Here is a 27936-nt window from a genome sequence, read left to right as displayed (position 1 = left end):
GGAGTCGGTGGGCTTGAAATGGACATCAGTTACAAGCTGGTTGCCTGAGATGGAGACTGAGAGGTCCAGGAAGGTGAGGGATGTGTTGGAGATGGCCCAGGTGAACTTGAGGTTGGGGTGGAAGGTGTTGGTGAAGTGGATGAACTGTTTGAGCTCCTCTGGGGAGCAAGAGGCGGCACCGATACAGTCATCAATGTAACGGAGGAAGAGGTGGGGTTTGGGGCCTGTGTAGGTGCGGAAGAGGGACTGTTCCACGTAACCTACAAAGAGGCAGACATAGCTGGGGCCCATGTGGGTGCCCATGGCCACCCCTTTTGTAGGAAGTGGGAGGAATTGAAAGAGAAGTTGTTGAGGGTGAGGATGAGTTCGGCTAGGCAGATGAGGGTGTCGGTGGAGGGGGACTGGTTAGGCCTGTGGGACAGGAAGAAGCGGAGGACCTTGAGGCCATCTGCGTGCGGAATACAGATGTATAGGGACTGGATGTCCATGGTGAAAATGAGGTGTTGGGGGCCAGGGAATTGGAAGTTCTGGAGGAGGTGGAGGGCTTGGGTGGTGTCACAGATGTAGGTGGGGAGAAAATGGAGTCCAGATAGGTGGAGATGAATTCGGTGGGGCAGGAACAGGCTGAGACAATGGGTCGACCAGGGCAGGCAGGTTTGTGGATTTTGGGAAGGAGATAGAAACGGGCCGTGCAGAGTTGGGGAATAATAAGGTTGGAGGCTGTGGGTGGGAGGTCCCCTGAGGTGATGAGGTCATGAATGGTGTTGGAGATGATGGCTTGGTGCTCGGGGTGGGGTCATGATCAAGGGGGCGGTAGGAGGAGGTGTCGGAGAGATGGCGTTTGGCCTCGGCGATGTAGAGGTCAGTGCGCCATACTACCACTGTGCCACCCTTATCTGCGGGTTTGGTGAGGTTGGGGTTGGAGTGGAGGGCTTCCTGTTCTGCAGGGGAGAGGTTGGAGTGGGTGAGAGGGGTGGAGAGGTTGAGACGGTTAATGTCCCGACAGCAGTTGGAGATGACGGGGTCGAGGGAGGATAGGAGGCCTGGGGGTGGTGTCCAGGAGGAGGACTTGTGTTGGAAGTGGGTGAAGGGGTCAGTGGAGGGAGGGTTGGTTTCCCGGTTGAAGAGGTCAGTGTGGAGGCGCAGGCGGCGGAAAAACTGCTCTCTGTCCAAACGTGACTGGTATTTGTTGATGTGTGGCTGTAGGGGGACAAAGGTGAGCCCCTTGCTTAGGACTGACCGTTCGTCCTCAGTCAGTGGGAGGTCTGGGGGGATGGTGAAGATTCGGCAGGGCTCAGTGTGGCTGTCTCCTCCTGGGGTTGCTGGCTGTGGAGATTGTGGGCGGAGCGATGAGGTCGGCCATGGGCGGGGTTCTGCCGGCAGTGGGAGGAGCGGGGTGGGCGGCTGTAGTGACCAGAGAATGATTTTTCTATCTTCTAGGTTGGTACAGAGACATCTTCATTCAAAGCACCTCCTGGCATTTGTAGTTGCTTAGGTCAAAGATCAGTGATATCTTTGTGACTTGATCCATTACGGAACTGTTGCCTCCTGGACAGATTGTTCATCTCTGATTGAATAAGCACACGTTCAGTTTGCACAGTCCAAGGGATAAAATATTGTCTCAGCCCTGCAAAACCCTGACTGAAGAGGGGAATTACAAATGCAACTTGCAATCCATCTGGAAAATCTTGACTTATCCAACTCCAGTTTAGAACAGTGGGACAAAATAAGGTTGGGAAAGGCAGGGGCAATTCCTTTCTGTCTAAAGCTTAGTAATTATTGTGTTAATTTAGAAGTTGTTCTTGGTTTGAATACGTTTCCTGTCTTGTTTTCAGAATTTGTTTCTTGCTGTAGCTCCTTAATGTCCAAGATTGGATATAATTGACTTTAGAAATAGTATCCAATAGAATTATTTTGAAAGAAAAGTCTGACTCAAAATATTAGTTTTATTCATTCACTGGTACATTGGAATACAGGAGCAAGGAAAACTCTTTGAGCAAGCAGATAAGTTTGTCCAAATATGAAGACTTCACCGTGCTTCTATTTTATGATGAGCTGAGCGGCTTAAAAGAGTGAAAGACTTGTACAGTTTTGATCAAATCAAGCCGTATGGATTGACCTAGAAACTAAAATAGGCGCAGTTAGTACTGGCAATCTACCAGCGACCCCCCCCCCCCCTCCCCGAGTCAGAGGGAGACAAAAGTTTAGATTTGTAGACAAATTTCTATAAAGTGCAAAAACAAGAGGGTAGCAATTTTGGGGAAACTTAACTACCTTCTATTTACTGGGATAGTTTCAGTATAAAAGGAATAGAGGAAACAGTATTTTTGAGGTGCAGTCTTTTTGACCAGTATGCAGCAGGTCCACAATTTGGAGTTTTGAATTTAATTTTAGGAAATTAGGCTGGGCAGGTCGGAGTGCCCAGTTGAAGACATTTTAGTATGTGTTATCATCATTCAGTTCGTTTTCGCATACTTTTGAAAAGGGGATAAAAAGTAGAACGAGTACAAGTTGTAAATTAGGACAAGGCCAGCCTTACTTGCTGAAGAGTGATTTAGCAAAAATGGACTGGAGACAGCTCCTTGAAGTAAATTAATGTTCACGCAGTTGAAGACGTTCCGAGGGAAGATTCAGGTGGTTCAGATTAAATGTATTCCCACAAAGATAAAGGATAGCAAAGGTAAGCAAAGAGAGAAATAAAGCTAATGTTAGACACCAAGAGCTCATTACTGCAGAACGATGCTTGTTCTGTAGAAGGCATGAAGGTGAAATAAAAGAGGGCATGAAAAATCATCAGCAAAACCAAGGAGAACCCAGAGGTGTTGTATCAAAGCATTATAATGAGCCATATCTTTTTCCTTTTTGGACTGTAAACTGGAATGGAAGTTAAGCTGATTTATTGCTAAGTACCAGGAGAGTTTTGCAATTTGGAAAATTAAATTGTGCACAATTTTGATTGTACAAGACAGTATTGCTGTTGGGACAGTGAAAATGATACATTATTGAATTACAGCAGCATCAGTAGGTTTTGAAGTCAGGAAAATTTAATACCCCTCCGATTGGTTGAGTTGCATTGGTTAGAGTGCAGAGCAGCCAGAGCTATCCAGCACTGACACATTGAAAATCTCTCTCTCTCCCTTCTCTTAGTGTGAGTAAAAAAGCAAATTTTCAGTGAAGAATACTTTTAAAAAAATCCTCTGTGTCAGCTATCAAAGTTGTAATGCTTGTTGCTATACTGACAAGTTTGCCATTATTGCTAAAACCTAAAGGAAATGAGGGAGAGAGAGAGAAAAAAAGTAATCCAACCTGAGATCTGGACTTTTGATCCACAGAATTTGTTTACCTGTGAATACTTTTCTATCCCAACTGTTTGTCTTTTCTCAGTCTTGATCATAAATAGATGTTTTATTTGTGTATTTGAGGGTCTAAAGGAGTGTAGATGAACTTGCAGTTCATAAGTATTATTGTGCTTTTTTTTCTGCCATTTATGGTGTATATATTTCCTAATCAACCTGTTCAGAGATGTTAAATTGGCTGCTTTGTAATGCATTTCCACACCTTCTGAGGGTTACTGCGAAGGATTCTCATTCTCAGCCTCTTTACTGAGCAGTGATGACTCTCGGGTTAACCTGCCACCAGTCATTTCTAGACATTACCACTATACCACAAGAGACCTCCTTGTTTTTTTTTATGTAGGAATTTTTAATCAACCTGTTCACTTATGTAATGACACATGCTGCTGGAAAAGCTCAGCAGATCTGGCAGCTTCTGTGAAGAAAAATCAGAGTTAAACATTTTCAGGTCCGGTGACCCTTCCTCAGAATGGAGGGTTCTGAGCAAGGGTCACTGGACCTGAAACGTTAACTCTGATTTTTCGTCACCGATGCTGCCAGACCTGCTGAGCTTTACCAGCAACTTCTGTTTTTGTTCCTGATTTACAGCATCCGCAGTTCTTTCCATTTTTATGTTATGACACATGTCTGGTGTAGGTGGGATTTGAACCAGGGAGACAGAGACTGCCACTGAACCACGAGATCCTTAACTTCTAACATATGCCTTTATTTTTAAAATGGTAGAAAGGATAGATCAAATAATCACAGGGTAGTAGATCTTGCCCTGGAGGTGAACAAATTATTTGTTACTTGTAAGAAACATATTAATCCATCGCTTAGTAAGACATGGAGTAATTGAGTAAAAGAAAGGAGTCAGCAACAGGATAAACTGAGGCCCAGAATTGGGGGCTCAAAAAAGCAGGCTCAACTAAACAGAGAGAGGGAGAGGTGTTCTAATTTAAAAACTACAATTTCAGGGCATAGCTGATTAGGAAACATCACTGGAATGAGGTGTGTTGATTGATTGGTTTGGGATTTTAATAAGTGGATGAACTGAAACAACAAGAATGAGTGAAAGTTAGGGCCAATATAATAAATTAATAGAAGAAAGCAAGGTAGGAGAATAGAACTTAAGTTGGTAGCATTCTTACATAAGCATAACCTCTTCTAAAAAGGGAGTAACCAAGGGATTTGAGAGGGAAGTTATGGTAGCAGAGCTTGCATCTGTGATATGTAGTTACTGTGCTATGAGGTACATCGTGGAAGCATCATTCATTTCTGGTGACCGTATGTGCATGAAGTATGTCCAGCTGCAGCTCCTGGCTAACATTTCAGAGCTGGAGTTGCAAATGAATTGACTGTGGTGCATCCAAAATGTTGAGCCTGTCATGGATGGCATGTTCACTGAAGTGGCCACACTGCTGAACAGGCAAAAAGCACATGGGTGACCACCAAGAAAAGTAAAGGAGAATAGGTAATGCAAAGGTTGCCTGTGGCTACCTCTCTTTCTAACAGTGTTTGAATGCTGTTGGGCCAGATGACCCTGCAGGGCAAAGCAAGTAGGAGATAACTTCTTGCCAGCATGAGTAGATCTGCCGCAAAAGAAGGGAGAAAGAATGGAAGGTAGTGGTAGGGGATTTAATTGTAAGGGGAGCAGGTAGGCATTTCTGTGCTGCCAGGAGACTTCAGGACTCTGCCTCCCTGGTGCCAGGGTCAGTGATGTCACTGAACAACTCCAGGGCTTTCTGAAAGGTGAGGAGAAACTGGAAGAGACTGCTACTTATTGGTATCAGTGACCTCGGTAGATAAAGGACCGAGATCCCGCAGGGAGAATTTAGGAAACTGGTAAGTAGCTTTTTTAAAAAAGGACCCAAAAGATATTAATCTCTGGATTATTTCAGGTGCCATGTGCCAATGAGTGTAGAAATAAGACGTTAGTCTAGATGAATGCTAAGAAATGGTGCAAAAGGAAGAGCTTTAGATTTTCAGGACATTCGGATCATTTTTGAAGGTTGTGGGACCTGTAGAGACCGATGAGTTATACCCTCATGGGGAGGTTTGCTTGTGTTGGGGAATGGAAGGAGTGGGATCTAGAAAGACTATTTAGCGGAAGCAATTGCATACCCACAACTGGAAGAGACAGCAAGTGAGTGAAGAAGGCATTGAAATTGTAGGCCACCTAAGGCACAGTGGAGTTGGCAAGGTTGGATGGTATTTACTTTAATGCAGAGAGTATAATGAACAAGGCAGATGACTTGAGGGCACAAATTGAGAATGAGATGTCATTGCTTTCACTGAGACATGGTTGAGAGAGGGGCAGGATTGGCAGCTCAATATTCCAGAATCATAGGGTGTTCAGTCAGGACAGAGTTGATGTGTTGTAATATTGATCATGATATCAATTGGAGCAATAGGAGATGGCATCTTTAGAAGGGTCCTCAAGTAAAGCCTTATATGGATAAACTTTTAAAAACCAATGAGGAACAATCGCATTGCTGTGAGTCTGCCACAGGCCCACTAACATTCGAAGAAAAATAGGGCTGATCTCTAAGAAAATATTAGACACAGTATGATTAATAGGATAGTGATAGCAGAGAATTTCAACTTCCCCAGCATTAACTCATACAGTCATTGCATTGAACAGCACAGAAACAGACCCTCTAGCCCAACCCATCCATGCTGATCAGATATCCTAAATTAATCTAGTCCCATTTTCCAGCATTTAGCCCATATCCCTCTAAACCCATTATATTCATGTACGCATCCAAATGCCTTTTAAATGTTGTAGTTGTACCAGCTTACACCACTTCCTCTGGCAGCTTGTTCCATACACGTGTCACCCTCAGCGTAGTGTCCTTTTTACTTAATTTTTGTAAGATCATATGACCATAGGAAACAGAAACACGAGTAGGCTGTTTGGCCCTTAGAGCTACTACATTCAATAGGATCGTTGTTGATTCAACATTTCTCCCATCCACTTTCCTGCCCTTTTCCTGTAGCCCTTGATTCTCTGACTGATGACGAATCTCTCCCAACCTTAAACATACTTAAGGACTCTGACTACCCCTATTGCCACAGAGAGCTGAGATGACATAGGGTGAAATACTGAAAGCGAGCGGAGTTCTTAAAATGCATCTAGGAGAGCATTTTATAGAGTATTGAGTGTAGTTCTGAAATCTACATTATAGGAGGGATGTCATTGCACTGGAGGGGGTGCAGAGGAGATTTACTAAGATGTTACCTGGTCTTAAAAGTTTTATTTATAAGTAGAGACTAGACAGAACGTAGAACCTTACAGCACAGTACAGGCCCTTCAGCCCTCGATGTTGTGCCTACCTGTGAAACCAATCTGAAGCCCATCTAATGTACGCTATTCCATTATCATCCATGTGTTTATCCAATGACCATTTAAATGCCCTTAAAGTTGGCGAGTCTACTACTGTTGAAGGCAGGGCATTCCACGTCCTTACTACTCTGAGTAAAGAACCTACCTCTGACAACTGTCCTATAATCTATCAAGAGTTATTTTCCTTAGGGCAGAGGAGACTGAGTGCGATATGAATGAGATGTATAAAATTGAGAGGAAGACAGGAAGGGGCTTTTCCCCTCGATGGAGGGATCAATAACTAAGGAGTATAGATTTAAGGTCAGAGTGCAGGAGGTAGAGAGGGGATGTGATGAATCTTTTTTTCCGCTGAGTGCAGTACGAACCTGGAATTTACTATCTAGAAGAGTGGTAGACAGAAACCCTCAACGTTTAAGAAGTATCTCGGTGTGCACTTGCAATGCCAAAGCATTCAAGATGAAGACCTAAGTGCTGAAACATGGTATTAGAATAGTTAGAAGGTTGCTTTTGGCCAAAGGGCCTTTTTCTGTACTGAAGATCTCTAAGGATGGTCAGTTTGGAGTTAGTGAGCGAAGGTTGTGTCTAACTAACTTGATTGGTTTTATTTTGGAACATAGCAAGGAAAATTGATGAGGGTAGTGCAATTGATATTGTCTTTGTGGACTTTTTTAGTCGGGCTTTTTGGCAGACTGGTTTACAAAATAAAAACTGTCCAATCTGGGAGAATGTAGCAAGAAGGGTACAGTATCATCTGAGGCAGGAAACCAAGGTTAATTATCAGTGTTGTTATGCCTGGAAGGCTGTTTCCAAGGGTGTTTCGAAGTGGGTAGTACGGTAGTCCCCTTTAACTGCACTCGGATCTTTTCATTGAGAACTGTCGACGTGATGTGAGTCGCCTCAATTTCATTGCCCCTCTCAACTAATCCAACCTATCTCCCTCCGAACTGACTGCTCACCGTTCACGCAGATCTAACCCTAACTTTGTGATCAAGTCTGCTGATAAAGGGTGTTGCTGGTGTTGTCTGGCGTACTGGCTCTACCTTGCAGAGGCTGAAAGCCAGGTCTCAGATACCTCCTACCTTCCCCTGGACCATGACCCCACCATGGCATATCAGGCCATTGTATCCACTACAGTTATGGATCTCATTTCATCCGGTGATCTCCCCCCCACCCGCTTCCAATCAAATAGTCCCCCAACCCTGCACAGCTCGTTTCTACCTCCTACCAAAAATCCACAAACAGGACTGTCCGGGTAGACCCATTGTTTCAGACTGCTCATGCCCCACAGAACTTACCTCTTCCTACCTTGACTCAGTCTTCTCCCCACTGGTCCAGTCCCTACCCACATACATCCATGATTTATCTGACGCTTTACACCGGTTTCAAAGCTTCCAGTTTACCGGCTCCAGACATCACCTCTTTACCATAGATGTGCAATCCCCTTTATACATCCATTCCCCACTTGAAGGGTCTTAGGACTCTCCGCTTCTTCCTGGACCAAAAACCTGAACGATCCCCACCCACCACCACCCTCCTCTGCTTGGCTGATCTTGTCTTTACCCTCAACAACTTCTCTTTCAACTCCTCTCATTTTTTTCAGGTAAGAGGGTTTGCCATAGGTACCCACAGGGCCCTAGTTATGCCTGTCTCTTCGTGGGATACGTGGAACATTCCTTGTTCCAGCACCCACCCACGACTGTTACTCTGATGCATCGATGATATCATCGGTGCTGCTTCCCTCTCTCGTCCAGAGTTGGAAAACTTCATCATCAATTTCGCCTCCACTTTCCACCCTGCCCTCACTTTCACCTGGTCTATCTCTGACTCCTCCTTTCCCTTCCTTGACATTTCTGTTTCCATTTCTGGGAATAGACTGACAACTAATATCCATTGCAAACCCACCAACTGCCACAGCTACCTGGACCATGCATCCTCACGCCCCACTTCCTATAAAGGCTCCATCCCGTTTTCTCAGTTCCTCCGTCTCTGTCGCATATGTTCAGGTGAGGCCAACTTCAACAGGGGAGCCTCTGAAATGTCCACATTCTTCCTCAACCGAGGATTCCCAGCTCCGTTGTCAACAGGGCCCTCAATCGGGTCTGACCCATCTCCTGCACTTCTGCCCTCACCCCTTCTCTTCCCTCCTGCAACTGCGATAGGGTTTCCCTTGTCCTCACCTACCATCCCACCAGCATCCATGTCTAGAAGATCCTCAGACACCATTTCCGCCACCTCCAGCAAGATGCCACCACCAGACACACATTCCCCTCTCCTCCCTTGTTCGCTTTCCGCATGGACCGTTCTCTCCAGGACACCCTGGTCCACACTTCCTTCACTCCCAACGCCTCCCCTAAGCATCTTTCCCTGCAACCGGCAAAGGTGTGACACCTGTCCATTTACCTCCTCCCTCCCCACTATCCAAGGGCCCAAACATACCTTCCAGGTGAAGCAACACTTCACCTGCACTTACAAGAAACTAGCCTACTGCGTTCGCTGCTCACAGTGTGGTCTCCTCTACGTTGGAAAAACAAAGTGTAGACTTTGCTCACAAAAGAAACCCTGAACTACTTGTTGCCTGCCACTTCAATGCACCTCCCTGCTCTCTGTCCAAAATCTCTGTTTCTGGCTCGCTACAGTGTTCCAGTGAAGCCCAATGCTGGAGCCCAAGTTGGAGGAACAACACCTCATTTTCCACTTCGGGACCCTATAGCCCTCCGGACTCAGTATTGAGTTCAATAATTTTAGGGCTTACACTCTCCCATGTCCCAGCCCTCCCACCCCACACACCAGGCCTTGTTACCACACAGCCTGCCACTACGCACCCCCCATTGTTAGTCACTAACAGCCCCCATTAACAACTATTCACCTTCCCAGCCTGATCGTTTGTCTGTCCAACTGTCTTTCTGTCTCTTTGGGCTCTATTTTATCATTTACTCCCTACCCCACCCACCTCCCTATTTTCTGCATATAAACTGACATTTTCCTAGCCGTCATCAGTTCTGAGGAAGGGGCCACTGGACCCGAAACATTAACTCTGTTTTCTCCTCCACAGTTGCTGCCAGACCTGCTGAGCTTTTCCAGTAACTTTGTTTTTTCCCCTTTAACTTTTGTAGGACAAATAATTTGGACCTAAATTTTTAGGCCAAGATGAAAAATTTTGATGGAACAAAATTTAGCCCCATAGTCAATTGTGAGGAAGGAAGCTAGAAAGATATCATTATAGACATGTTGGGTGGACTGGAAAACAGAATTCAGTCTGAAAAAGAGGGAGGTGATGCATACATGAAGTTAAATGAGGCAAAGAAATGCACCAAAAAAAGGCACAAAACAAGTGTAGAGAATGTGAGGGACCTCGGTGTCATGAGATCCCTGAAGCTGGTAGACGGAGCTGATCAAATGATCAAGAAGGCAAATGGAAACTTTTCTTTTTATTCGCTGAGGTACAGAATGTTTAAAAAAAAACACGGATGTTATGCTAAACCTGTTTAAATACTAGTTAGGTCGCAATTTGAGTCAGTTCTGGCTACTTCAATACAAGAAGTATGTCATTACACTGTAGAAAATATAGGGGAGATTTAAGATGATGTTGCCAGGACTGGACAAAAGATTACACAGGCTGGATGGTTGTTCTTGGAATAAAGGAGGTGGATAAGAGCCCTGTGTCTGGTGTACAAGATTGTGAGGCTCATTGATAGAATGGATTGGAAGAACCTATTTCCTTTAGCAGAGAGGTCAGTGATGAGGGGCATAGATTTAATAATTGGCAGAAAGATTAGAGAGGAGATGGGGCAAACTTCTCACCCAGAGGCTGGCAGAAGTCTGGAACTCACTGCTTGCAAGGGGAACAAAGGCAGAAACTGTCGGTCCATTTTAAAAGGGCCTGGTTATGCAGCTGAAATTCTTAACAACCAAGGATGCAGAGTAAGTTCTGGAAAATGAGATTGGGCTGGGTAGTTTGATTTTCAGCCCATATGATGGGCAGAGTGATCTCCTCCATTGTACATTTTTCAAGACTTTCTAAGCATTTTAAGTATCTGAAGTGGAGTAATGTGCAAGAATGGAGAGAAGGACATGAGAGGGGCAGAATGTGAATTCTCCGAGGGAGGGACAGCCCAGACATGATGGGTTGAGTGACCTTCTGTGCTGTAATAATTCAGTGATTATGAGCTGTCTTTCACAACAGCATGATGATCGAAAGCACTTTGCAGCAATTGAAGTGTGTTTGATGTGTCGTGACACATTTAGAATGGAGGAACAAGACAGTCAAATTCTATATAGTAAGTTCCAGTGCACAGCATCGTGATAATGACCAGACAGACACATTTTACTTGTGTCTGTTGAGGAAAAAGAGTTAGTGATGATCACGGCCACTGGTTCAGGAAGGAGGGTGTGTTAAGGGGAGTGCAAGGTGTGTGGTGAAGTGAGTCAGATAGGAGTGAGGTCAGGGTTGTTGAGCTGTAAACGTGGGAGTGGGCTGCCTGTTTTAAACCCTGCAACAAGGCAATACTCAGCTCTCAGAGAAGCAGAAAAACCTGAAGTTGGTGAAATAATAAATTCTTGTATGTGACTTGTAGTCTGTACCTTAAAACTGCAGAAGTTCAGGATGTACTGTTTGGGTTGGGGAGTGGTCACTTGGTGTGTACAGTGGATGCTATTGCAATGAACACTCAGTTGAATAATTTAATTCTGTACAATTTATTATCCTGAAGACTTGCGTTCATTTTGTTATTGCATGTCAAAGCGTCTAGAGTTATGCATTACTTGTGGAGCAGCAGTGTCTGTGTCAGAGACAGGCGTGCCACCATGGAATGTATGGTAGCTTTTTGTGCATAGGTTTGTGTCCATTTTTAAAATGACATGTTCTGACATTTCATAGAACATAGAACATTACAGCACAGTACAGGCCCTTTGGCCCTCGATGTTGTGCCGACCTGTCATACTGATCTCAAGCCCAACTAACCTACACTATTCCATGTACGTCCATATGCTTGTCCAATGACGATTTAAATGTACCTAAAGTTGGCGAATCTACTACCGTTGCAGGCAAAGCGTTCCATTCCCTTCCTTCTCTCTGAGTAAAGAAACTACCTCTGACATCTGTCCTATATCTTTCACCCCTCAATTTAAAGCTATGCCCCCTCGTGCTCGCCATCACCATCCTAGGAAAAAGGCTCTCCCTATCCACCCTATCTATTTCCCTGTTGTTTTGTGCCATTATAAATACTATGGTGTCTCTCCTGTGCTGTCACAGAACATTGGGTGTTGCTCGCAAGGCTAGCATATGTTGCCTTTCCCAATTTCCCTTGGTTTAATTGTTCATGTTTGGTTCTGAAGCACTGCAACTGCATAGGTTCTGGAGTCAGCATCGTAGACTCCCCGAGCCACTGCCATATTTATATCCAACTGTAACGCCACTTTGAGAAAGGAATATATGTGGATGTCGGAGGGTAGAAGTTTGCAGTGATTCTGAGGACATGACGAGAAAGCTATTGTTCCCAACTTTGACATCAGATTTTAGTGAGGAAGATTTTGCAGTGTCAACAGAGTGTGCTAGCTTGATGCAAGTGCTTAGGTCACGGCTCAGTGATCCAACCAGTTTATTGGATTACCTGCATTTTCATTGTTTTATCTTGTCGTTTACATGTTGTTTAATGGAATTTTGCCTTAGGTATTCCCATAGTACAGCAACATCTGATCTGGAACAACCTGGAACTGGAGGATGAATACTGTTTACATGACTACAAGTAAGTTGGAATTGAGTTACTCTGATTTCTGACCTGAATTCTCAACACAATGAGCAAAAGCTTTTTCTTACAATTTCGAAAACATTGCAAACGAGTCAAATTGTTACAGCAGAAGTCAAGTGCCGTAGCAATTTTGGCATTCCAGTGCCCTTAGTACTCTGTTTCTGGCCCTGAATTGCATAATGTTGTACAGAGGCAGGAGGCTATGTTCTTACAACAAAAACTGTCTGTTCTCCACTACATAAAATGTACTGGTATATGAGCAGTTCCATATTCGGGGTGTGGAGGTGGGATTTGTAAATTCATCCAGATGCTGCTTTAGACTTTTAAAGATTTGTCTTGAAAAACTAATAAGGATTATTTTAGCTATCTTCAAACAAACTACTGCATCAGAAGCACTGCATCAAATCACCATTTTCCCATTTGCTGTCTTTTATATGCAGTATATCAGAAGGTTGTACACTTAAACTGGTGCTTGCCATGAGAGGAGGACCTATAAATACCAGAAGGGGTAAGTAAAAAGTGTCATCCAGATACAGTGAAAGAATAAATTGCTATTTCCTTTAACCAGCGCACTGTGACCATGGGTGGCAAACTTCTACGATTGTTGTTGATGCAGTTGGCTGTCAGGAAATATTGGTGATGCCATTTCCTGCATTGTTGATGTCATTTCCTGTTATTTTTCTCAGAGGGTGGTAGATGGGCTCCAAATCAATGTGTTTGTTGATGGAGTTCCGGTTGGAATCCCATGCTTCTAGGAATTCTCGTGCGTGTCTCTGTTTGGCTTGTCCTAGGATGGATGTGTTGTCCCAATCAAAGTAGTGTCCTTCCTCATCTGTATGTAAGGACACTAGTGATAGTGTGTCATGTCTTTTTGTGGCTAGTTGATGTTCATTATCCTGCTTTCTGCCTGTTTGTCCAATGTAGTGTTTGTCACAGTTCTTGTAAGAAACGAGTTTCTATCCTAAGAGATTCATTCCTCATGGCATCACAGCCATCTGCAGTCCGTCAGCTGAAACCATTGAATAAATTGTTAACCTCAAAATTAAACCACAACTGATTACCATGCCTTGTGAATTAATTAACTAAGAATAGATTATATGGTAATTAGTTCATTTCTGTTTTTGGAAACTCATCATTTGCCAATTGGCTGCTGCATTTTATAGTAGAACAGTATGTACACTTCAACTGGAGAGAATATCCTGTGGTCGTGAAAGTCATTCTTTAAGGAGCAAAATGCTAGACATCTGAATAAATGCCAAAAAAGCAGTGCTCAATGGCCAAATAACATTTGAAGAGAGAGGACAATAGTTCTGATGGGAACTATCCTGAAAGGTTAACTCTTTCTCTGTTCAGATACTTCATTTACTCCACAGATGTCTTTTAAAGTACTTACTTTTTAAAGAATAATCTGGTTGGATGAATATGCAACTTCACGTGGTCTTAAGCACTTTGCTATTTTTGCTTCATCAGTTCATTGCTCAGTGAAGTTTTTGCCTAATTTAGATGTACTTAACTGCTTGAATTAAACTCTTGCAAAGACTTCTTCAAAGCAGATCATGACTCATTCTAACCATGTTCATGGAACTTAGGAACAAGCAAGCTTATCAACCTGACTAACCTGTCCCACGGTTCAGTAAGATTGTGGCTTTTATCCACCCTAACCCCATATCCCTGTATGCCATTCATAATCAGAAATCCGTCAATCTTCACCTTTAAACATATTCTAAAACTGAACTTCTTTAGAGGTCTCCAACAGACAATCCCAAAGGCCAACCATCTGAGTGTAAATAAAAGTTATGGCCTATGGTTCTAGAATTCCCAGCTAGAGGAAGCATCTTAACTGCACCTACCCTTAGGTATTTTGTCATTTCAGTGAGATCACCTCTCATTCTTCAAACTTCTAGTAGTTTCTGTAGCTAATTCTTTAAAAAAGACCAGTGTCCACAGCTGCATGTCTGTGAAGGTCATAACGTTTGTTTTCATTCAAGTCTCTTGATGTCTGTAATCTGACTGGTATTTGAAACCAATATAAATTTGAATTTTGAATATAAATTTAATTGTGCAAACCTGTAGTACAAAAGCCAATCAGACTTGCTGCTCCACTGGATTTTCAAAGGCATTGAATATTATCCAATACGTGAAAGTGTTTAAATGTGTAAGGTGAGTGCCTTACCTCAGATGCATGGTGCCCCTATAGGATGTGCATATTTCCTTGGTTAACTGCACATAGTACATTATTGCTGGACTCAGAAAACTACACCGTAGACTGTTCAGCAGTTTAAAGAGAATAATGCAAATATATAGGTTCTGGTCCAGTATAGCTGAATACAATTATATGCTGTATTGATACTTTTAATTTATGAGAGGTTTTTCTGTAGTCCCAATGGAAGATCCCACCAGGGACATGGCTGAATACATGGAAACCAGTCGAGATGACATCTGGGATAAGATCCCTTCCAACAAGCAAGTCACCTTTCTAGTATATCGTGAAGGGGATCAGTTGAATTTCTTTCGAGTTGTCGATCGGGGGGATGGCACTTTAACACCACTCTCTGAGTCATTAAGGTATGTAAAATAAATGAATAACGCTTATTTCTTGCATTCAGTGACCTGCTTTCAAGGTGCAGTAATTAGCAAGTATTTCTTGAATTGTTTGCTTGAATTTGAAGAAGCTTTGTAAACAGGGACTGAATTGGCTTCTTTGAAGGAGTGGGATTATGAAAATTGTTTTTTCTGTCGAAGTGGAGGATTAAAAAAACACATTTTTGTTTGAGAGATCTTTGAGATTTGGGTATGACCATAGTAATTCAGTATTTATTGGCTATCTCTGGTTACCTCAGTGTAGCATGGAATCGTGTGCGGGCTGTTCATGCATTAGTGGACCAGTTGCATTTTTATACTAGACCAATATTTTTATTTTCTGGTGCAGAGGTAAAACAAGCAATTTTAATCTAATTCACTTTCGTGTGAGTTTTTGAACTTGCACATCCAGTATCTTGCCAGATTTAATGGTCGTTTTCTGTCCAGTCTAAATGGGTGTAGAAGACTTTTGTAATTTGTTTTCTGTGTCTGTTGCAGGGTAATTTAAAGCAAAATGTTTTATTTTTCTGATTTAAGTGGAGGTTCAGTGTTCAACCTCTATGCAGATGATGATGAAGAATCTGAAGAGTCTCCATCAGGACAGCAGATACTAGAGAACTCAATCACCATGAACAAAATGAAGTTGTTGAAAGCAAAGATGGAAAATATGAATCTTAGTAAAAAGGTATGGTTGAAAGCTTCAGAATTTGATCTATTATTTTCTCCATGTCTGTGGCACTAATTCAGCAAAATGAATTATTTATTTGAACTTAGACTGTCTTAGGTTGATAACAAATGTGTTTCTATGTTTTGTGGTTGAATGGACAAGTTGAAGCTTAACGTAACTTAAGGTTGTTGACTTGCTTGCCGAGCTGGCTTGTTATCGTTCAGATGTTTCGTTGCCATGCTAGATGACATCATCAGTGAGGCATCTGATGAAGTGATGTTGTTCTACTCCACTTGGAATTTATACTGTCTGGTCCATTATGGTGAGTATTGTCATTTCTGGTTTGACCAGAAGCAAGTCAACAACATCACCCACAACCCGAGTTACACATCTTTGCGAAAGCTTTAACGTAACTTGTAGTTTATCACTGGTCACTAATTGTCACCTGGTTTCAGCAAGTCAGAGCTGAAAGGTCATAACTTTACTTGTGGTTGATTCAGTGGTAAAAGCCATAAACAGTAAAATGAACCAGACTAGCAAAGCCTTGAAATCGCTAAGATTCAATGGGGGAAGCAAAAGGCAGCCAGTGATCCTAGTTACATAAGGGTTTAGGAGATCTATGTTAATAATTAAACACTAGGATAAAGGACCTGAGCCAAAGTAACAAAGCACAAAAGTGGAGTTGCTAGAAGCATAGTGAGGAAAAGAGAAAGAAGTTGTACTGTGCCCATCTTATGAGGAAAAAGTTATGTAGGAATGGGCCTCGGTTTATTGAAGTTTAGAAGATTTACAGGTGGTTTTGCTGTAACATACAAGATCCTCGGAATTATAGACCACTTAGCCGCATGTTAGTAGTGGAGAAAATACTTGAGTCCATTGTAAAAGATTTAATAGCGGAACACTTGGAAATACCAAGTCAATGTGGATTTACGAAATGGAAATCACGTTTGACAAACCTACTGGTGTTAAGGGGAAGCCAGTGGTTGTAGTTTACTTGGACTTTCAGAAACATGTCAGTAAGGTCCCACATAAGAGATAAGCATGTAAAATCAAAGTATATGGTACAGTGATAGCATACCGACACAGTTGTAGAACTGGTTGGCAGATAGGAACAAAGGATAAAAAAGTCTTTCTAATCAGTAGGCAGCAGTGATTAGTAGGATATCACAGGGATAACTGCTTGCACCCCAGCTACTCAAAATATGTTAATGATTTAGACGAGGGAACTGAAGGTAATATCTTCAAGTTTGCAGACAACACAAAGCTGGGTGGAAGGGCTGTAAGGAAAAGATGATTGGGGCAAGTGGAGTGAGTGTGCTGATGAAGTACAATGTGGATAAGTGAGAGTTCATCCACTTTGGCGAAAAGAGGAGGGCAGATGATTACCTGAATGACAGTAGATTGGGAAAGGGGTGAGAGTGATGAGACCCGAGTGTCCTCATACACCAGTTACTGAAAGTAATCACGCAAATGGTAAAAAAGGCAAATGCTACTTTGGCCTTCATAATGAGAGGATTCAAGTACAGGAGTAGGAATGGCTTGCTGCAATTGTACAGGGCCTTAAGGCCATACCTGCAGTATTGTTTGATGTTTTACTCTCTTATCTGAGGAAGGATGGTTTGGCCATAGAGGGAGTGCAACAATGAGCTAACAGACTGGTGCCTGGGATGATGGAATGGCAGGACTCGCATATGAAGAGAGGCTGTTTTGGTTCGGACTGTATCTGTTGAAGTTTAAAACACAATCCTCTGAGAGAAGAAAGTTTTCATCTCTGCCCTAAAAGGATGGAAATTGGTTTTAAAACAGTGTTTCCTCCTAGTTCTGGACTAACCCACAAGAGGAAACCTCCAGTCGATGCCCTCTTGTCAAGACTATTCAGGATATTGTATGTTTCAGTCAAGTTGCCCCTTATTCTTTTTGACTCGAGTGAAAATAAGCTTTGTTCAATTCATCTCAATTAAGGGTAACATCCTCCGAGCTGCCTAGTTTACTTACAGTATGTGTATATCACCAAATGAGCACAAAGTGTAAAAAATGCCTATCACATTATTTTTTAAATGCATGCTTTTAGTTAGTTTAATGTGAAACAGTTATACCGTAAATAATTGAAAAATTGAATATATAACTTAAATTATTACTCAGGCTCTCCATTTTTACCTGAGGGCCTTCACTCTGCTTTCTTTCTTACAGTTAAGATTGATCAGAGAAATTTAGCATCCCCATTGTTTCTTGATGCCCTGTCCATGTGTCACTTTAATGTCTTTCATCTTATTGTCTCACCACCATTGCACCTCAGTTCCTGCACAACATGGTGAGAGAAAATTAAGTGTCATCAGAATGGTGAGAATGACACAAGAGAAGCGAAATGTTTTAAGTAAATGGCAGACTGAAAGAGAAATTTGGGGAAGAAGCAGCTCAACAGAGATTTGCTAAGAGATTAAAGAGAAGAAAATAAATGAATGATCGCAAGAATTGAAGATGTGGCTGATGAGAACTTGAGTCACTACCACAAAATATGTATAACTATATATGCTCATGGATTTTTATACATAAAACGGTCTACAAATCAACTAGTATTTACCAAATATTCCAAATTAAATCCTTGATTAAACGTCCACATTTTCCCTGTGCTTTATTTTTAATAAAAATTCCCCCGTGTACCACCTATTTAGAAATTCAAGACCAGCATATTAATCTCTTTAGGGCATCTGGCAGCAATATGAATTGGAGGGCAAATCTAATTTTCCTCTTATATAGCAACATCAGATATCTCGATGTATTTCAATCAACTGGTGTGGTTCTGTGGAGGTGAATTGAAAGCAACATTTTCAAAACAAAATATATAATTATTATTGTTTTAAAACATCACTTTTAAAATGCTTTTCTAATGTAATACTCTTGAAAATATGTTTTTCAAATGAATGTGTGTAACTTTATTTATCGTCTTTCCATAAAGCCCAAGAAGATCACCAAGGTGAAGCCAAGACCTCCAGTAGCACCCAGGCCCAGCAGCAGTTCAGTCACCGCAGCTCGTCACCGCCTTTTCCGGGTTCTCCCTCACAATGGGCAGTCTCTCAATCATTCACTGTGTCTACCTCCTGTTGGTGATCCAATGCTTTCATACCATAATGTACTGAGCCCAAATTTTGCTTCTGGTGTTAGCTTAGCTCCGTCATCTTCCAATAGCTTCTTGCTGAAGGATGATGAGAATGCCGACTTGAGCCCTTTACTGCAGAGTGCTATCCCAGCCCCAGGTATGGTTCTGCAGGGAGAAATGAGAAACTCTCGGCAACAGAAGATGCTTCCGCCACTTCTTTCTCAGGACTTCCGGGAAGCTCCAACTATTTGCACAGACTTTGTAACTGATTGCATGGCAGGTAGCGCGCGGCTAAAATCCCCTGTTACGGAAACAAGCCTTTCGGAACAGAAGAGGGTACCCGATGATGCAGCAAGTGTCCTTGCTCTATCTGTTGATGCTGATCAAGTGGAAGAGGCCAACCTCCTGAGTGAAATAGGGCTTAACACTTCGCTATATGAGCAGACCTCAATAGAGGCTAAGCCTGCAGAAAGGGAAGCTGTGGAACCAAATGTTATCCAACCAGTTTTTCCAAACATGCTTGGACATGTTCCAATGGAATCCGAAAAATCCAACCTTGCTGAGTTGATTCAGAAGAAGGAAACGGATGTGTCGCCAACCCACTGTCCAGAACCAGTCTCTCATAGTTCTTTAATTGCTCTCCCAACTCCAAGACCCCCAAAGACATTTGACATAAATAGCCTAAGACCCCCTGCTTCTCAGGATGGTGGTGCTTTCCCTGGTGTTTCATTGTCAAAGGTGGGCAGGTTTCGAGGACTCAAAGTTGACTCTCCTGGAAAGAAAGCAGATATAGTTTTGAAAACTGAGGTGACGGAGATGACAAACAAAGCAGCAAAGGACCCTGTGGGCTCTCCAAAAGACATTGGAATGCTTGCTTCGCTGGCACGAAGCACATCCAGGGATAGTGTGCAAAGTAACCGCGGAGCAAGCAGACAGCGGACCTCTGGCATTGCATTACCTGCTAGTGTTCAAAATTTTCATGAAGAGATTTTTAGAAGCATTCCTTCACCAGATCGAGTTTCAAATACATTTGTTGTAAGTGAATTCCACTACTTTTGTGAAAATAAATGTTCAGGGCACCACAAAAGTAGACCAAATTGCATTCCAAATTTGCATAGCAAAAAAAAAATGCAAGAATGAACTGTAAACACAACGAATTAATGCACACAAGGTTTATTGGTTACCTCTTGCTCATAATACAGTGCTATACTGTGTTCACACTGGGTAGCAAAATGATGAATTATACTACAGCCTATAATGATTTGTGGTGTCCCAAACACTCTGTGATCAGCAATGCACTCTATGTGAACTTCATAACATTGTATTGTAAACTACTGTAATCACTAATATCCATAGATTCATATTGTAGCTTAATGTTGTGTGTTTAGGTGGCTTCTTAAGAGAACAGCTTGCTGTCAAAATCAAAGCCACTAATCTGGCAACTGAGCAAACCCATAAGTATCATTGTACATTGTTTCTACTGACTTGTCTTACTGTCATTTTAAGAAGTCAGACAATGAACAACTTGCAAGGAAATGATCAGGTGCTGGTGGTGGTCTTGCTGGCTACCTTTGTCCTTCTAGACATCGCAAGTTTTGTAGATGCCGTCAAAGGATTAGGAAGAACGAAATTACTGGTTAAGAGCACCACTGTCCTTTTTCAGTGAAGCAGCCACTTCAGGTTGCTATTGGAAGACAGAAAGTGAGTGAAGAATTAAGGGAACGAGTGAGAGAAAGTATTTTCTATGGATCATTAAACAGCATGCATATCGTGACGTAGTAATGATTGACTAGTTAGAATGTTACAGATGGTGCCCAGAATTCATGCAGCTCAAGTAAAGCAGAATCGTCAAGGACAGAGTGAGGATAGGTTAGTTAATGAGTTGAGCAGGTTGAAGTAGCAATGTGGCCAAGAGGACAAGCCTGTGGCAAATCTAATAGAAAAGACTGTGGGAATAAACAAAATCAACCAAGACACACCAAGTAATGTGAAAGAAACATTGAATTATTCGAACAGATATTGCTCTCTCAAATACCGTAAAATATACCTCCGTTAGTGCCAGGAACACCTTAAGTAGATAAATATAGATATCTTGCATGACCCTGTGCACTTGTGTAATTTGCATTTCCCAATTTGTTTATCTTGCACAGATTTTGGAGTAAGTGCATTGTGCACAGAGGAAAAGAAAATTATTTAGAACAGTGCTTAAGCACAAATTTAAGACCCAACATCTGGTGCATTTCCCAAGAGTAAGCTGTTTCTGTGCTAATATGTCTATGCTGCTTTTTCAAGTTGAACACTTAAGTAGGTGGGATTGTTCAAATTCTTGAATAGAAGATAGAATAGCCTTTATTCACATTTTAAAATTTTACAGGCTTTATAGAACTTGAAAGCTGACATGAGTTTTGCTGCAGCCTCTCTGAAGGGCAGGGGAGAGAATTGCTTCTGTTTGCAAAATTAAATCCATTGAACTCACGGAAGCAGATGATTGCAAACAAGCAATTGCTGTGGCTAAAAAGCACAGAACCCTAAGCATTCAAGGTAGATCCTTGAGCCTGCTTCACTATTTGGTGTGATTATGGCTGATCTCATCTTGACCTCAACTCTACTTGCCTGCTCAGTCTTGATAACCCGCCAGCCCATTACCAATTGAAAATATATCTATCTTCTCTTTAAATTTACTGTGTCCCAGCGTTCACCACACTCTGGGGAAGTGAATGCCACAGTTTCATGACTTTTGAGAGAAGTAACTTCTCCTAATCTCTGTTTTAAATCTGCTACCCTTACCCTAAAACTGACTTCTCATTCTAGATTGCTTCACAATGTAATATCTTCTATAAGTCAACTTTGTCAGTCCACCTTAGTGTCTCGTATACCTTTAAATGATCTCCCCTCATTTTCTAAATTGTATAGTGTATAGGCCTAAACTGCTCAATATCTGTTTCTAAACCACCTCCATCTCTGGAATCAATCTAGTGAAGCTCCTCTGAAGTGCCTCCAATGCAATCACATTCCCTCCTCAGGAAAGGGGACCAAAATTGTATGCAGTATTCCTGGTGTGGTCTCACTCATGCCTTGTACAGTTTCAGTAGCACTATTCCTTTGGTAGCAAATGCCAAAATTTAGTTTACCTTCCTTATTAGCTGCTATGCCCACGTGCTAATTTTTCTGCGATTTTATGCATAACAACACCCAGGTCCCCCAGACCGAAGTATTCTGAAGTTTTTCTCCATTTAAATAATAACATTTCCTTTTCTATTATGCTGACCAAGTTGGATAATCCCACACATATTCAACAATCAACTGCATCTGCCAAATTTTGGACCGTCACCTAATCTATGCACATTGATATGTAACTTTCTCATTCCTTTATGGCAGCCTACTTTCCCACCTATCTTAGTGTCATCTACAAATTTGGCTACAGTACCTTCTATTTATATAGATTGCTGCAAATGCTTCTGCCTTGTCTTATTTACAGTCTTAAGGCAGAAATGCCAAGTGTATGATCCATCTCGGCTTCCTCCAGTCACCCCCAGCGTTACAGATATTAGTCTTTGGCCAGTTCAGTTCACTCCACATAATATCAAGAAATGCTTGGAGGCTCTGGCTACTGCCAAGGTTATGGGCCCTGAAAACATTATGGCAATAGTTCTGAATACTTGTCTTCCAGAGCTTGGCACACCCCTAATGAAGCTCTTCCAGTTCAGCTATAACACTGGCCTCTACCCGACTATGTGGAAAATTGCCCAGGTTTGTCTTGTGTACCAAAAGTCGGATAAATCTCAACCCAGCCAATTACAGCCCCTTCAGTCTACTCTTGGCTATCAGTAAGGTGATGGAAGCTGTCATCAATAGTGCTATCATGTAACACCTGCTCAGCAATAACCTGCTCAGTTCCTCCAGGAATACTCAGCTCCTGACTTCCTTGCAGCCTTTGTGCAAGCATGGACAAGATAAAAATCCTGAATTCCAGAGATGAGAGTGACAGGCTTTGACATGAGGGCTGCATTTGGCAGACTGTGACATCAAGGACCGTTAACAAAACTGGAATCAATGAAAATCGGGGCAAACTAACTAATGGTTGGAATCATACCTGACATATAAGATTGTTGTGGTTATTGGAGGCCAGTGATTTCAGCTGCAGGAATTCCTCCAGGTAGTGTCCTAGGCCCAACCACCCTCAGCTATTTCATCAGTGACCTTACCTCCAACATCTTGGAAGTGGGATGTTCATCATGATTGCATGATGTTCAGCACCTTTCACGACTTCTCAGATACCGAAGCAACCCATGTTCAAATGCAACTTGGAGGCTTGGCGAACAATGTTTGTGCCAAACAAATGCTAAGCAATGACCATCTCTGATAAGAGACAATTTAACCATCACCTCTTGATGTTTAATGATATTACCATCACTTAATCATGTTGCCATTGACTAGAAACTCAACTGGACTTGCTAAATGGCTACAGGAGCAGGTCAGAGGTTAGGAATATTGCAGTGATAACTCTTAGTTCCCTAAAATCTCATACAAGGCACAAGTTAGAAATGTGATGGAATACTCCCTGTTTGCATCTGAGTGCACCTCCATCAATACTCCAAGAAGCTTGATTCCATGCAGGATAGAGCAGCCCACGTGAGTGTCACCATGCCTACCCCCCCCCCCCCCCCCAAACAATACTCAGTAGCAGCAGTGTGCACTATATATAAGATACAATGCAGAAATTCAATAAAGATCCTTAGACTTCCAAATCCATGACCTGTCCATCTTGAAGGACAGGTTAAGATTCCTGGGAACACCATTATCTGCAAGTTCCTCACCAAGCCACTCATTGTACTGACTTGGAAAAATATTACTGTTGCTGGACGAAGTCCTGCAACTCCCTCCCTAAGGGCACTATGGGTCTACATACAGCACATGGCGTGCAGCAGCTCAAGAAAGCAGCTCGCCACCATCTTCTCAAGGGCAGCTAGTAACAGGCAATAAATGCCAGCTAGCCAGTGATGCCCACGTCCCACGAGTAAGTTTTTAAAAAAGGCGGGGCCTGAGGACTGAACCCTGCAGCACCTGACTCGTTATAACTTGCCAACCAGAAAAGGTCCTCTGTATTCTGATTTTCTGCTTTCTGTTGGTTAGCCAATCCAATACTCAAACTAATAAATTACCCCAGCCTCATATGACCTTATCTTCAGACTCATCACTAACCTGCCTTCTCTTTTAACTTTGATTTTCTAATTTACATGCAACTGAACAGCGCGCCCCCCCCCATGAGAAACAATTTAATCTGAAGCCCTAGATATGTTGTTCACCAGGTCTCTGCTCCTAGCATAATACAAATGGAGCTCCCTCCTTCCAAAGAACTGGAGCCAATTTCACATGAATTCAAACCCATTTACCCACATCAATCTTTGAGCCATGTACTTACCTCTTTCACCTTGTTGACTCTGTGCCAATTAGCTTGTGGCTCAGGTCATAATCTGGAGATTTTTAGTTCTGGTTTTTAATTTAGCCCCTTGCTACTCATTCCCTCAGCAGAACCTCTTTCCTCCTTCTGTCGATATCGTTGGTACCTACATGGACCACAACAACGAGGTTCTCCCCTGCAGTTCCTCTGCAGCCCAGATGAGGGATCCTGAATTCAGGCACCAGGCAGGCAAAAGTCTTTGGGACTCTTGATCCCTGCCACACAGACAAGTGTCAATTGCCCTGACATTAGTATCCCAATTACAGCTGCATTTCTCTTTTCTCCCCTATCCCCCTTGAATGGATCCATGTACCATAGTGCTACGGTCAGTTTGCTCATCCTCCCTACAATTCCCACTCTCGTCCACACAGGGAGCAAGAATCTTGAACTTACTGGACAAGTGCTGAGACTCCTTTAGCACTACCTTCTGGATCACTCACAGTCACACCCTCCTGTCCCTGACCACTGACAGAATTTGAAGAGTTAATCTAAGGGGTGTGACAGCCTCCTGAAATATAGCATTCCGGTAACTCGCCCTCTTCCCGACGTGTCACTGTTTTTGGAATTCAGCTCATCAACTCTGAGCTGTAATTCCTCAAGCAACCAACATTTGCTACAGGTGTGGATACCACAGTGGGCCCAACCACATCTCGCAGGACTCCTATCACCTATTCTTGCATCTCTGTTGTTTACTTGGTTCTGAATTTCTTTCTTTTAATTTCCTACTGGTCTTCTAGTTTTTAATGTGTAAAATATTTCTCCTACTTACCTTTTAATCTGAAAGTAACTTCTAAGAGTCAAGCAGCTATTACCAACCAGTGAACTTGCGGCCTTTCTGCACTGTCACTTTGCTATGTGCTTGTTCTCTGATCTTGAACTTCAGTTTAGCCTGTTAAAAGGCTTCACAAACTGAATTAAAATAAAATGCAACAAATTTGACTGTTGACAACATTTGACAACAGATTCTGTTGTTAATGGAAAGAGGTGCCAGTGTTGGGCTGTAGAAGATAAGGTTAGAAGTCACACAACACCAGGTTATAATCCAACAGGTTTATTTGCAATCACAAGCCTTTGAAGTGCTGCTCCTTAATCAGGTGGAGTAGAGAGAGGCGCAGGCACATAAATTATAGGCAGAGAAGTCAAAAGATCAGACAAATGGTGTGACTGGAGGGTCAACATGCTGAATAATTAGTCTCTGCAGGCAATCAGGGGTGTCAGAAGGTGTGAGCAAAGTGTCAGCAGTTGAATAGCAAGTGAAGGGATGACCTATAATGCAGTTAATAGATGCAGAAAGATACTTTCACAAAATTGAAGATAAGGTGGTGCTGGAAACGAACCAATGGCTGGAATGATATGATAGGTTGAAGAGTTGCATGATGAGGGTCTAACCAAAGTAATAAGTAATCCAAAACTGTACGAACAAATTAAGGTAGAGATCATGACAAGTTACCAAGGTGATGATGTAAAAATAGGACAGTAAGGAAGATTTTGCAGATCCAGAAACAGTTTAGTGGGGTTACATGTAGCGCAACATGAACCCAAGATCATTGTTGAGGCTGTCCTTGTGGGTACAAAACTTGGCTGTCAGTTTCTGCTCAGTGATTTTGCATTGTTGTGTAACTTGATGGCTGCCTTGGAGGACGCTTAACCCGAAGAGTGGATGCTGAATGTCCCAACTGGGAGGGAACATTTTTTATCTGGCGATTGTTGCGTGATGTGTGACTTTTGATGTTGTTAATGGAGTAAATGAACATTCCTAAGCCTGTTGTAAAGGAAGAAATGTGGTGCAAAACAGCTAAATTCTCCAGTGCATAGCCTTCCAGTGTTTTGATTCCTTGTTATGTGGTCTACTTATAATTTGACTGCATGCAGCATTATTGCTGAATGAATAATCCAGCCATTTGTCCTAAGGAAGTGATCTAGCAAGTGCTGTGAATTGCCACAAGTTGCTGAATAAATTGTATCAAGCATAATGCTGGAGAAACTCAACAGGTCTGGCAGCATCAAAGGAGTAAGAAAATCAGCTACATTTTCAGTCTGGTATGACTTAATAGAACTTTAACAATAATTTTTTTTAAAAATACTTTTGACATAAGCAGAAGAGGAGCAAGAGGGAAGATGTAGAGGCCCAGTGCAGAAGGTTGTTAATAACGAAAAAACAAAATGAGCGGTAAAATTGGTGTAAATTAAGGTGTGATAAGAACCTTTCAATTCTGAAGAAGAGTCATAACATTAACTCTTTCTTTCTTCTCAGATGCTGCCAGACCTGTTGTATTTCTCCAGCATTCTGAGTTTGTTTCAGATTTCCAGCATCTGCAGTATTTTAGAGTATTTGAAGGGAGGCAATGGCCTGGTGGTATTATCGCTGGACTGTTAATCCAGAGACCCAGGTAATGTTCTGGGAACCTGGGTTCGAATACCATCCTTGGCAAGTGGTGGAATTTGAATTCAGTAAATATCTTGAATGAACAATGACCATGAATCCAGTGTCAATTGTCAGGAAAATCCCATCTGGTTCACTAATGCCCTTTAGGGAAGGAAACTGCCATCCTTACCTGCTCTGGCCTACAGGTGACTCTAGACCCACAGCAATGTGGTTGATGCTTAACTGCCCTTTGGCTAATTAGAGATGGGCAATAAATGCTACCTAGCCAGCGACACCCTCTTCCCATGAATGTATAAAGAAAAAATAAATTTTCTTCTTGGCTGAACAATTTGTTCTCTTGTGATGTTGTGAACTTGCCCTTTACAACAAGTTTTTCAAAAAATTGCTGCATTTATCATATTGGATCCTGCAGTGCCCCTCAAAAGGACATAACTTAAAGTGTGCAGCCTTAGTCCTGCAGATGGTGAATTGTTCTCTGAAGACTCTAAAATTAACAAAAATATTATTTCTTTTGGCCCCCTTCTCCTAAATATATTCTTTTAATGTTCTGCCCTGATTTATCTCAATTCACTCTTTCTTTTTCTGTCTTTAAATTTTATTGGTTACAGAGATAAGCCCTTAGTCCACTTTTTTCAAGCTCCCAGATTGCCTGTCACTCTCATTTCTGTTATGCACTTGTACTTGTAGCAACTTGTGGCACGAAAAGCTTTCAGAGCTGAAAGGTGAGGAAAGCCAGACAGCAAGCAGACAATTCACTGAGGTGCACCACTGCAATAAAATCTGAACCATGGTACTGTGTGACTTGGAAAGTTACACAGGATAAAGAAGAAATCTTTTTAGTAATAGAATGAAGGAGAAAAAGGCACAACAGATGAGTGTTCCTGGTTTTATATTGGAAAAAATTATTTTTAAAGTTTCCTCTGCATATTTATATTTTTAATGTTTCTAGTTTGTCCTGTCATTAATCCTGTGGCAAGTATTGTTTTTCCAGATTTACAAAGGCATAACTTTTGCTTTTGCAAGACTGATTGTCCTTTGATGGAAGTAGTACCTAGGTTATTTTGCCTTATGTTGTAGTTTAATTTCTGTTCTATTGTTTAAAGCACCAAACATTCTCTTTGCTTTCACTCCCAGTCTCCCCTTGGAGTTTGTGCGACCTGCAGACCCACTACAATAGGAAGACGAATAGGTAAGCTTGCTAAACTGATGTGACATTGATTTATTATATCATTATCAACTTGTTAACGTTTTGCGCTATTTTTCCAGTTTTCAGACGTGCTGTCTTACACGTACGTGTGCAATGAGTTTCACTCCCTATTC

At 42.2% G+C, this 27936-nt stretch overlaps 1 protein-coding gene across 1 annotated transcript in view; it reads left to right on the top strand.

The window, feature by feature from the left end:
• The window catches only part of zfand4 (zinc finger, AN1-type domain 4), an 81411-nt gene that overhangs the window by 47927 nt on the left and 5548 nt on the right, over positions 1-27936 (top strand). The window contains exons 3-8 of the mRNA XM_048563738.2: positions 12347-12422; positions 12866-12933; positions 14804-14990; positions 15543-15690; positions 18629-19804; positions 27751-27805. Of these exons, the coding sequence (XP_048419695.1) occupies positions 12347-12422; positions 12866-12933; positions 14804-14990; positions 15543-15690; positions 18629-19804; positions 27751-27805 (1710 nt within the window). The remainder of the gene's footprint in view (positions 1-12346; positions 12423-12865; positions 12934-14803; positions 14991-15542; positions 15691-18628; positions 19805-27750; positions 27806-27936) is intronic.

The sequence above is a fragment of the Stegostoma tigrinum genome, chromosome 37 (assembly GCF_030684315.1).
Source record: "Stegostoma tigrinum isolate sSteTig4 chromosome 37, sSteTig4.hap1, whole genome shotgun sequence".
Classification (NCBI taxonomy): Eukaryota; Metazoa; Chordata; class Chondrichthyes; order Orectolobiformes; family Stegostomatidae; genus Stegostoma; species Stegostoma tigrinum.
This window is presented reverse-complemented; position numbering and strand designations above follow the sequence as displayed.